This window comes from Gorilla gorilla, chromosome 1 (assembly GCF_029281585.2).
Source record: "Gorilla gorilla gorilla isolate KB3781 chromosome 1, NHGRI_mGorGor1-v2.1_pri, whole genome shotgun sequence".
NCBI lineage: Eukaryota > Metazoa > Chordata > Mammalia > Primates > Hominidae > Gorilla > Gorilla gorilla.
In genome coordinates, this window is record NC_073224.2 from 198831643 (window position 1) to 198844398 (window position 12756).

Sequence of the window (12756 nt, forward strand, 5' to 3'; positions counted from 1 at the left end):
TTTTTCATCTATAGTTACAAAAATAATAGCCAATGTTTATCTAACTCCTGACTGTATGCCGGGCAGTGTTTTAAGTCCTTTGCATGTATTAGCCTATTTAATCCTTAGAACAACCCATTGATTCTTATCCCACGCTGTTGTTGAGGAAACTGAAGCTAGAGAGAGGTTTTGTAATTTTCCAAAAGTTATGTACCTGGTAAGTGGCAAAGCTGGATTTAAATTCAGGCAGTCTGGCACCAGAAACTGCTACTCTTCTAGTATCTGATTCAGAATAGTAGTAGTGATCCACTGCAAATGCTTAGCACTAGGAGCTGGCTCATGATATGTGTACAATAAATGTTAACTTTTGGAGGCAACATAGTGTAATAAAAGAGAACCAAATAAGAAGTCCTGGGGTTCCAGCCTGACAGTGTAAGATTGGCTTGTGTGACCATGAACAAGTTTCTTAGCCTCTCTGGACTTCAGTTTCGTCATCTGCAATGTAAGATCTTTGTACTTCATGGCCTCTGAGGTCCCTTTCAATGTTAAAATTATCTACTATCTATGATTGCCCAAGAATATTGAGAGGTAAATTATGGATATACTTGAATTTGAAGGGATAGAGTCCCACATCACCTAGCGGATTGAGGAATAAGATACCTTAGCAATTTCTTGGGTTCAAAATATTTCTGCTTTGCCCCTATACTCTTGAAGAATCCTGCTGGTAGTGAAACATAGTAAAGAACCACAAAGTTTGGTATCCAACCACCATATATTGAAATCTGTCTCCAGCATTTACTAGCATGACCCTAGACAAGCTGCTTCTCTGAGTTTTCATTTTTTAATCATCTGTAGAGTAGTGATAATAATAGTGCCTGCCCATGTTATTTCAAATATTGAGTAAGAAATGGCATATAAAATGTTTAATACATGGTAAGCATTCAATATATATTAACTATTATGATAATATTGTAATGATTTCCAAAGCTGAGAGGATTTTTGTAGCTCCTTAAGCTTCAGATGAGATAGAAACCCCCCAGTAACCCCTACCTCAAAAATGGAATTGGGAATTACATGGCTAGGCACTCTAGTCATTGATAACTATAGGCATTAAACCTGAATTTTCTAATTGTGCAGGCCTCCCTATACCAAGGTGTACAGACCACTTCTCTAAAACAGTAGTGCCTTGCTTTACCTTATCCGTAGGTGTACCAAACCACTCATGGCAAAGCTGCTCTGGGTTTGGCTTGCTTCAGCCCTTCCCTGACCTAAGGAGAGTTGTTTTCCCACATACACACCATGCTTGAATTTCTGGAGGGATTTAATTTTTTTAAACCATCGTCAAAAGAAGAGTAGCAGTTAAAAACCCAGCTCAAACCAGATTAGAGAGGGAAAAAAGGGGGCAGGAATTATTAACTCATATAACCAAGAAGTCCAAGGATTTATCTGGTGTTGAGTGTCTGAGTACAGGGTTTTAAACACTATTATGTGTCTCCATCCCATGCCGTACTTTGGCTTTATTCTCAGGTCTGTTCTCCATGTAGCAGTGCCCAAACTGCAAACATCCTTATGGGCATGTTCTCAGACAAAGAAAGATTTTCTTCTCCAACGTCAATCTCATGTCAAAAAACAACTGGCCTAACTTGGGACACAGACACATATACACTCTTGGTCTAGGGGAATTTGATGCTCTTAAACAGCATTGTGTTTTACCCCAAGGCCAGGTAGGTAAGGACCACATATGTGGTTGACATGCCCACCAAATCATGTGGAGTTAGGGTGGGTTTTTTTTTTTTTTCCCTAAAGGGAAAAAAAGCTGGGCAAGCAAAAAGGAAGTGATGGCAGTTTTAGATTGAGTGATAGGAAAGTCCACATTGCTGTTGATATGGATGGGCTGTCCCAAGAAATCTCTTTACCTTGGGAAGGCTGGCTTAGCCTAGCCAGCTTTGGGACTAAAAGTTTAAATAGTATGGAGTGGTAACTCTTTTTTTATTTGCATTTCCTTGTCACCTCCTCCTCTTAACTTTAATTACAGTTATTAATTGATACTTTATTCCAAAAGCTGAATCTTCCCTTTTCATTTTACCCATACATTGCCAGTTTTAAAGTGTGGGCTCAGGAGTCAGATTGCCTAAATTTTAATCCTGTCTTTTCGTTTGCTCACTTTGAAATCTTAACCAATTTATTTAACTTCAAATAAATTGTACCTGTTTCCTCATCTATAAAATGAAGATAATATCTACCTCCTAGGGCTGTCTTGAGGATTAGATAGTCAATAGAAAGTGATTGGCATAGTGAACAGTAAAGTGCTCAATAATATCAGATACTGCTGCTGCCGTTATTTCCAGCTTTGCAGCTTGGGTGCAGCTTATCTGTTCTTTAGTCTGGAGTGGGAAGGCTGAGGTAGTTTGGGAAATGCTCAAAAAGCATTAGGTTTTGTTATCTCAGGATGCAGAGTTGAAGCAAATTGAAAGAAGCACTTGGGGCTCTAATTGGAAGACCTAACTGTAATAATGATCTTATTTTTACAATTCATTGTTAGATGATAATGGACAGTTAACCTCTCTAGGCTTCTTTTTACTCTTTTGCAAAATGAAGATTTTTGGATAGGACAATCCTTTCCAATGTCATTCCTTGGTCCTTAGTTGTTTAAGTAAACAATGAACTTCAGAAAGTATTTTGTACTCAATGTGTGTATGTGTGCGAGACAGAAAGTGATAAGAGAAGTAGTGAGTTAGTTTACATTGAGAGGAACCAAAATTATTTACTTATATATTGGGTTTATCGGTTGACATGTTTGGTTTCTTCTTAAGAGATTATTAGATCCCCTTTCGTACTCTACTGTCCAGATCATCTCTAAGTATTCGTTAATCCTATCACATCTTTTTTGGATTTTTCAAATGCCTAGAAAGTTTTCTAGGCATTACGTTATGTGTTCTGTAGTACTTGTCTTAGGAAACTTGGTTTGGAGACTCTGTCCCACTATTTACTTTACAGCATTACCTTGGACAAGTTACATTCTCTCTTATGTGCCTCATTTTCTTCATCTGTCTAATGAGGTGTTTCTCCTTTTTAACCCTTAAGTCCTTTCTTAACAGTCTGTGATTCTGTAACTATCACAGCATAGGAGTAGCTGGATTCCAAAGGCTGAACTTGATATCATAATGTAGGGTCCAGCCCCACAGGGTCGGTGGGTTTTCTCCCTGCGTGCGGAGACAAGAGAGTGTAGAAATAAAGACACAAGACAAAGAGATAAAAGACAGCTGGGCCCAGGGGACCACTGCCACCAAGACACGGAGACCGGTAGTGGCCCTGAATGCCAGGCTGTGCTGATATTTATTGGATACAAGACAAAGGGGCAGGGTAAGGAGTGTGAGCCATCTCCCATGATAGGTAAGGTCACGTGGGTCACGTGTCCACTGGACAGGGGGCCCTTCCCTGCCTGGCAGCCGAGGCAGAGAGAGAGAGGAGAGAGAGAGAGAGACAGCTTACGCCATTATTTCTACTAATCAGAAACTTTTAGTACTTTCACTAATTTGCTACTGCTAACTAAAAGGCAGAGCCAGGTGTACAGGATGGAACATGAAGGCGGACTAGGAACATGACCACTGAAGCACAGCATCACAGGGAGATGGTTAGACCTTTGGATAACTGCAGGTGGGCCTGACTGACGTCAGGCCCTCCACAAGAGGTGGAGGAGTAGAGTCTTCTCTAAACTTCCCCGGGGAAAGGGTGACTCCCTTTCCCGGTCTCTAAGTAGTGGGTGTTTTTCCTTGACACTGACGCTACCGCTAGACCACGGTCCGCTTGGCAATGGGCGTCTTCCCAGACGCTGGCGTTACCGCTAAACCAAGGAGCCCTCTGGTGGCCCTGTCCAGGCATAAGAGAAGGCTCGCACTCTTGTCTTCTGGTCACTTCTCACTATGTCCCCTCAGCTCCATCTCTGTATGGCCTGGTTTTTCCTAGGTTATGATTGTAGAGCAAGGATTATTATAATATTGGAATAAAGAATAATTGCTACAAACTAATGATGAATGATATTCATATATAATCATATCTATGATCTATATCTAGTATAACTATTCTTGTTTTATATATTTTATTATACTGGAACAGCTCGTGCCCTCGGTCTCTTGCCTCGGCACCTGGGTGGCTTGCCACCCACATCACCATTCATTTTTGAAACGTACTTTTAATCTGTTGCCCATTATGCTTGCTGCAGGATTTCGGCTGAATGCGTCTTCTTGGCCCATGTTCCTTTTGAAGACGCTAAATGGAGCAGAGATGGCTCCCATCAGGATTTTCCACAAGGTAGGCTATCCCTCAGATATCACCAGCTCCAGGCTGCTTAAGGTCAAATATTGAGACTTTGATGTCCACATTTACTTATGGCCTGAAGATGCCTTCTCAGAAATTAGTTCAGAAGGATTTTTTAGTAGCTTATGAAGCAGCAATTATCCCCAGAGGAATATATTAGACTATAAGGTCCCATAGATTAGATTATATGGTCCCAGCTGCCAGTAATCTCTGTCTACCTGTCGGGCTTGTTAAGAAGTTAAAATGTATTATTAGTAGAATATGTTAAATGTGATACAAATCTAAAGGCGCTATTCTTATTATAGATCTTGGAGTTCTGTAGAGTTCATGTTCTAAACAGGGAAAAGAAGGAGACTATTTTTTTACTGCCTACGATATGTTTGGGACTTTATATATACTATCTCATGTAATACCCACAGCTAACTTTATGAACTAAGAATTATTATTTCCATTTAATAGTTAAGGAAACAAATACTTTTGAATTAGGAGCTTGCTCAAGATCACATGGCTAGTAAGCGGCAGAACAGGGATCCAAAACCTGTATTTGTTATTGCTTCTCAAGAAGTGAGGCAGTGAGTCTATCAGTTGAATTTTCTAATGGGGTAAAAGTTACTGTAAAGGGTATTGAATTAGGTTTGCCTGTGCTGCTAGTTAAGTCTCAACACTAAGAGCATCCTGCTTCTGAATTACCTAGCACTTACGTAACTCAGGAGTAGTTCTTGTATTCTTTGGGACTAGAAATAAAGATGAGTTTTAGACTTTGTTATGCCAGCTGTGCAGTAAAGGGATCTACCAGAAGACTCCAAGTAGAATGTTTAACTTCCGGATCAGTGGAGGGGGAAAATAGAAGAAAACTTAGTTGATAAAAAAGGAGAAAAAAGAACTTTGGAAATTCAAATTAAATAGAAACATAGACAATAAGGTAGTTGTAATAAATTCAGATACATCAATTATCACAAGAAATGAGCTTAAGCTCATTATAATCATACATAGATCAGATTTTTAAAAATCTAGCTATATGCTAGGTATAAGAGACACTAAACATAATGACAAAAATGTTGAAAGTAAAAGAAATCTACAGAGGGTGGGGATGATGGAAAACAAATTTTTTAATTTTTAAAAAAGAAAATAAAAGAATATGAAAGATGTGCCAGATGAACTTTTATCAAAATAAAACTGGCATAAACTATACGGAAATCACACAAGACTTTGATACTAAAAGTCTAAATGATGCTAAAAGCATTGAGTCCAGGAATTTGAGACTAGCCTGGGCCACCCGTAGCAAGACCCCGTCTCTAGAAAAAATTTAAAAATTAGCTAAGAGTGGTGGCACGTGCCTGTAGTCGCAGCTACTTGGGAGACCAAGGTGGAAGAATCGCTTAAGCCCAGGAGATTGAGGCTGCAGGGAGCTGTGTTTGCACCATTGCACACCAGCCTGGGTGACAGAGCAAGACCCTGATTCTAAAAATAAATAAATAAAATGCATTAAAAAGGTCACTATCTAATTATCATAAAGTACAGTTCACCAGGAAGATAAAACAGTCATAAATGTACATGCCCCTAGAAAATGTAATCTCAAAGTATAATAGAGCAAAATTTGACAAAATTACATGGTAAAATTGGAAAATCCACAAATCACTAGGGAATATTTGAAGACTTATCTCTTAACAGTTGATAAATCAAGCACAGAAGAATTGGTATGTCAATCAGCATAAGCTAATAATCAGTATCGAATAAGTTGGTCAATTTTTAAAAATCACTTTATTTGCATTTAACAACAGTTAAATTTGAATGATTTGAAAATAAATTTTTTAAATGCCACTTATGATAGCAATGGAATTGTAATTTGCCTAGAAAAGAAGTTAGTAAAAAAGCATGAGATATTTATAGAGGAAATTTTTAAATGTATGTTGAAGAAATCTGCATTAAAGAAATCTTGGCTAGGCACAGTGGCTCATGCCTTTAATCCCAGCACTTTTTGGGAGGCCAAGGCATACGTATCACTTGAGGTCAGGAGTTCGAGACCAGCTTGGGCAACATGGTAAAACCCCATCTCTACAAAAAATAACAAAAATTAGCAGAGTGTGGTGGTGTGTGCCTGTAATCCCAGCTACTTGGGAGGCTGAGGTAGGAGGATCACTTGAACCTGGGAGGCAGAGGTTGCAGTAAGCCAGGATTACACCACTGCACTCCAGCCTGGGTGACAGAACCAGACCCTTTCTCCAAAAAAGAAAGAGAGAGAGAGAGAGAAAGGAAATCTGAACAAGTGGAAAAGACTATCATGTTTATGGATGGGAAGGCTTGATAGTATATAATAAAGGTTATTTCCACCCAAATTTATCTATAAATTCATTGTAATTCCAGTCAAAATCCTAATAGGGTTTATATATGGAACTCGAAAAAACTGATTGAAATTTATATGAAAGACAGAATGAATAGCAAAAACAATATTGAAGAATGACAAAGTAGGGGGACTTTTCCTATCAGATATCCATTTAATAAGACTATGTTATTGGTACAGGATCAGATAGTAAGATTAAGGGAACAGAATAGAATGTACAACACATTTTTTGAAACTTGATCTATGTAACTGCGTTACAAATTAGCACCCAGGAACTCTCCACACTTCCGGTGAAAGTATACAATGTTACAACCACTTTGGAGGACAAGTTAAAAATATTTGATAAAGCAGATGTATATATCTACCCTATAACCCAGGAATTCAGGAATTCTACACCTAGATGTATAACCTAAGGAAACCTTCCTACATGTATACAAAGAAGTGCAAGGATGGTGGTTAAAACTCTTTTAAAATAGTAAACAATTGGAAAGATCTTTAAGTGTCCAAAGGAGAATGAATAAATTTCGATATATATATACAATGAAATACTATTACAAGTTAAAATGAATCAGAGCTAAATTTATCAACATGGGCAGATTTCAAAAACATACTGCTAAACAAAAAGCAAATTGTACAATGATATATACAGTATAATACCATTTATATAAAATTTAAAAGCAGGCATATGGGTATGTATGTATATAGTAAAATATAAAACATGCATGGGTAGCTGTTACCTCTGTGGTAGGTAGAGGGGGAATGGAATATGGGAAGGGCAGAAAGGGAGATTCAACTTTATCTGCAACCTTTTATTTCCTTTTTAAAAAATCTGAAGCAAAGTTGTCAAAATGTTAGGATTAATAAAGTAATACTTTAAATATTTAAATATTTAATTTAAAATTAATTTAAAAGAAAGGCTATATATCCATTATAAATCTCATATAGCAGTCACTTTTTAATCATCCAAATTAGATAGTAGTCTATTGGCATAATGGCCTCTCTTTGTGTCTAGGTGTGTATGTTTCTGTTTCTCATCTAGGAGCCACCATCGCCTTCCCACAACTTCTTCAAAATGGGAATGAAGCTAGAAGCTGTGGACAGGAAGAACCCTCATTTCATTTGCCCAGCCACTATTGGGGAGGTTCGGGGCTCAGAGGTGCTTGTCACTTTTGATGGGTGGCGAGGGGCCTTTGACTACTGGTGCCGCTTTGACTCCCGAGACATCTTCCCTGTGGGCTGGTGTTCCTTGACTGGAGACAACCTGCAGCCTCCTGGCACCAAAGGTAAAGGCCCATCTACGTGCTCTTGAAATCAGGACCCAGATGATAAGGGAGACTACCCAGGTCTGTCATAATCATATCTTCACCAGTATACTTCACTAGTATGCAGGGGAGGAGCAAGGGCCAGCAGCTTAGGTAAAAACCCAGGTCTACCAGGGAGCAATTAGAAACAGTTAAGTATTAAGTGTCAAATGAAACCGCATATGGCATTTGGGATAAAGTAATAATTCTTTGCTCTACATATCCTGGTTTATTCTCAGGCAACTAGCTTTTCATCTGTCTTACTTTTGTCCCTAACCCATTACAAAGTTTGAGTACTAGTATTCCCAAGGCACACACCTTCCTCTGACCTTAGGGGCTTTGGATAAAAGCTGGAGTAACACTTTATTGTAAAAATAGTTGAGAAGCACTGTAGCAGGATGGAAAAAGAACAAGCTTTGAAGTAAGATAGACATGGGTTTGAGGTCCATCTTTGCCTTTTATCAGCTGTGTAGCTTTGGGCAGTTAATTCACCTCCTTAAACTACAAATTCCACATCATGAAGTAGAAAACCTGCTTTATGAAGTTATTGTGAGGAATAAATGAGATTACATGGGTAAAATGCTTACATGAAAAGTTGATGACTAGCAAGTGCTAAACAAATTTTTATTGTATTACTGCTGCTATTATAGTTATATTCTATATTATAACTATATCATATACTATATGATTATTACAATATGCTATATTATCATTATAATACTATTATTATAAAACTAACCACTACCAATGAGAGAGTATATATAAAGTACTAGAATAGTGTCACAGACTAAATGAACAATAAAATGATACAGATGATGACAGTGGAGAAAATCCAGAATAGATTTTGAGGTAGCTGCTTTTAGTAAAGATAATAATAATAATCTCATCCTCTTAAGTCTAAAAAGTACTGGTGAATCTGAGGGAATGAAAAGTCACCCTTCTTATTGTCTGAGGATCTTTTTCTAAACCTCTGTTGAATTCATTCATTCAATTAGCCAAATATTTATTGAGCACTTAATTGTAAGCCAAGCTGAGAGTACACGAGTGACAAAAATGAACAACATTGCTGTGCTCATGACACCTCCATTCTAGTTGGGTGAAACAGATGGTAAACATTTAAATCAAGAAATAAGATAATTTCATATAGATAATTTTTATAGACAGAAATAAAATAATTTCTCCTAAGGAAATAAAGTATGATGGGATAGTGACAGTGAAGGTATAATTGTAAAGGGGTTTTTTTGTTTAATAGCCCTATTGAAATATAATTGACATAAGATAAATGGCATGTATTTAAAGTGTACAATTTGAAAAGTTTTGACATATATATACATCCATGAAACCATTACCACAATGAAAATAATGAACATATTTATCATTCACAAAAGTTCTTTGTAGAGGGGAAACTTGTTTAGGAAGAATTTCTTTTCAAGAAATTTGTCTGAAAAGTTGATACTTGAATTGAGACCTGAATGATGAGAAGGAGTCATCCAAGGAAAGAGACTTCAGGCAGGCAGAAGGAACAACTAATATAATGATGCTGAGACGTGAGTGAGTTTGCTGTGTTCCAAGGGCAGAAAGCAGACTGCTGTGACTAGAATGCATTGCCTGAGCAGGAAAGTGGTACAAGGGGCTGGGTGCAGTGGCTCACATCTGTAATCCCAGCACTTTGGGAGGCCAAGGCAGGCAGATCACCTGAGCTCAGGAGTTTGAGACCACCCTGGCCAACATGGTGAAGCCCCATCTCTACTAAAAATACAAAAATTAGCAAGGCATGGTGGTAACGCGCCTGTAATCTCAGCTACTCAGGAGGCTGAGGGAGGAGAATTGCTTGAACCTGAGAGGCAGAGGTTGCAGTGAGCCAAGATCGCACCAATACACTGCAGCCTGGGCGACAGAGCGAGACTCTGTCTCAAACAAAAACAAGCAGTACAAGATGATGTTGGAGAAGTGGGCAGGTGCCAAATCATGTAGGACCTTGTAAACCAGAGTGGGAATATTGGATTTTATTCTAAACATATTAGGGAACCATTAGAAGGTACTAAGCCAGGGAAGTGACAAGGTTTGATTTACTTTTAAAAAATCACTTGGACTTGTATCCAGAATATAAAAGAACACTTATAACTCAATAATAAAAAAAGACAACCCAATTTAAAAATAAGCAAAGGATTTGGATAGGTATTTCTCCAGATAACATACACAGATAGCCAATAAGCACTTAAGATGCTCAATATCATTCATCATTAGGGAAATGCAAATCAAAGCCACAGTGAAATACAACTTCACACCGATGGATACAGCTATAAGCAAAAGACGGATAATAACAAATGTTGCTGAGGATGTGGAAAAACTGGAATTCTCGATCATTGCTGGTGAGATTGGAAAATGCTGCAACCACTTTAGAAAACAGTTTGGATGTTACTCAAAATGTTAAAGAGTTACCATGTGACCCAGTAAGTCCACTCATAGATATATACCCAAAAGAATAGAAACATATGTTCACACAAAAACACATAATGAACATTCATGGCAGCATTATTTATAGTAGCCAAAAAGATAAAACAACCCAAATGTTCATCATCTGATAAATGGATAAATAAAATGTGGTATAGCTAGAGGACAAAATACTAATTGGCAATAAAAAAGGAATAAAGTACTAATACATGCTACAGTATAGATGCATCTTAATAACATTATGCTAAATGAAAAAGCCAGTCACAAAAGATAATCATTGATGATTACATTTATATGAAATGTCCAGAATTGGCAAATATACATAGACAGAAGTAGATTCGTGGTTGCCAGTGACTAGGGGAGGGAAAATGGGAAATGACTGCTATTGGGGTTTCTTTTGAGGATAATGAAAATGTTTTAAAATTAGGGATGATGTTTGCACAACTCTGAATATCTTAGAAAACACAAATGTAGGGTGAATTTGTGGTATGTAACTTATGTCAATAAAACTATTATCTAAAAAAAATTACTTGAGCTGCTCTGTGGAGAATGAGTTGTACAGTGGTAATTGTGGACAAGGAAGAAATGAGGTTGCTTGGATTAGGATAGTTGCACTGAGGTGGAGAGATCCTCGGGCAGAATGAAAGGGAAACAACCCACTTCTTGGCTCAGGAAAGTGCCACTCCTCTCTGTGATGCAAGAAACAAGTACCCTGGGGTCAGTATGGTAAATGCATTGTGAGGAAGCACTGTGAGGTAATAGCTCTGTGGAAGCAGCAAGAAGAGAGGTACCTTGGAACTGATAGCAGAGTCATTTTTGTTACTTGAGGCTAAAACAGGATAAGCCTTGGTGCTCTGGGCTTTATTCAGTTAATAGGTTGATTTTCTCATTTTCATGCCTAGGGAATTCACTGTTCTTTTGACTGATAAATCTAGAGCAGTTAGGCAGTTCTCCAGAGCCAACAGAGCTGACGGTCTTTGTGTCCAGGTTGCTGGATATGCATTCCTTTTTGGCTGCAAACCTTGCTGATAAGAAATATGACTCACTCTGTGGCTGATGCTTCCAGAGAAGTTTGCTGACTGTTTTCCTCTCTTCTGTGTGTCTCTGGAGTCCTTAGATTTTCAACAGAAGATGGTCAGAGGACCAGGCTCAGAAGGTAGAGAGAGACCTTCCAGGTGACATTTCCAGACCAGGTGCTTCAGTCATCATTCCAGCAGTTAGGTTGTTCCCTCTAACAACTGTCTCCTCCCACACTTTACACCCTCAGTAAGTCCTACAAAAGTGCTTTCTATAACAGCAGAAGTTTGACCAGCAGTCTCCATGTCCTGGCTAAGGAGCAAGTGATGCAATGTGGAAAAAATGTGGTTACTCAATTCATTTCACAAAACAAGTTGTTCTCTGTGTGTAAGCTTGTTCTCTTTCTAATCATACTATTTCCTCCTCCTTTCCTACCTTCTGGTCATTAGTATGCATATGTTAAAAATTCAGAGTAAGATAATGTTTCCTGCTCATGACAAATAGGAAAAACCAATATTTATTTAATGTTCCTTTACACACAGATTTTCATTTTATCTTCTGGTAACTCTGAACAAGGTATAATTATTTTCAGATACATTTTATTTATGAGAAAACTGAAGCTCAGATAATTAAATGACTTGGCTTTGTTGATATCTGAGTCTAGAGAGTGAAACCATGGAGATCTTTTAGTAGAGCCACCTGTCAGGACCAATATATCACTGAGGCATATTGTTTTCACACTTGTCTCCCTGATACTCTTCCCATTCTCCTTTGGCCCTTCTTCAGAGCTTCATTTGAGACCCTGGATTTTGGCTTCCAAATCCTGATAAAAAATAGGAAAGAAGCAGTATGGTGTAATATCAGAGCACTGAACTGGGTTCTAGTCCGAGCCAGGCCACAAACTTGATTACGTCATTGAGCAAGTCATTCTTACATGTGAGAGGCTGAACTACATGATCCCTAGTGGGCACTTTTACCTCCGTAATACTATATAGTTTAATGATCTTGGGAATAGGTAGCAGGTGACTCCTGTGCCTGTGTCTCCTACATGATTTTAGATTCATCAGCTCACCTATCACCTATCTCTGCCTTTTTGAAGTAATTCCTGTGTGCCAGCTGTCTGCTGCCTCTCTTTTTCTCCTTTTCTAAGCCAAGTAATATCCCTTTTAGTTGCTAAACTCCTGTGGCCAAGCCAACTCTAATGGGTAGTAACTACCAAGCGTCCAACTAATCCAGAGTACTTGGTTATAAAAGGCAGAAGCTTTTTACTTTTAGCTTATTTTTTGTGACTTAAAATAAAACTGAAACAGATACATGCTTTACTTTTTAAATGTAAAAAGCAAAATG

General features: G+C 38.1%; 1 protein-coding gene across 22 annotated transcripts in view; it reads left to right on the forward strand.

Moving 5' to 3' along the window:
* Window positions 1-12756, forward strand: part of SCMH1 (Scm polycomb group protein homolog 1) — a 221839-nt gene that overhangs the window by 125340 nt on the left and 83743 nt on the right. For 19 of the 22 annotated variants that reach the window (XM_055392768.2, XM_063699803.1, XM_063699794.1 and 16 more), the window contains 2 exons: window positions 4202-4290; window positions 7677-7920. The exons of 2 other annotated variants lie outside the window; for them this stretch is intronic. In XM_055392768.2, coding sequence (XP_055248743.1) covers window positions 4202-4290; window positions 7677-7920 — 333 coding nt within the window. The remainder of the gene's footprint in view (window positions 1-4201; window positions 4291-7676; window positions 7921-12756) is intronic. One more of the 22 variants, XM_063699807.1, reaches the window with a different exon arrangement.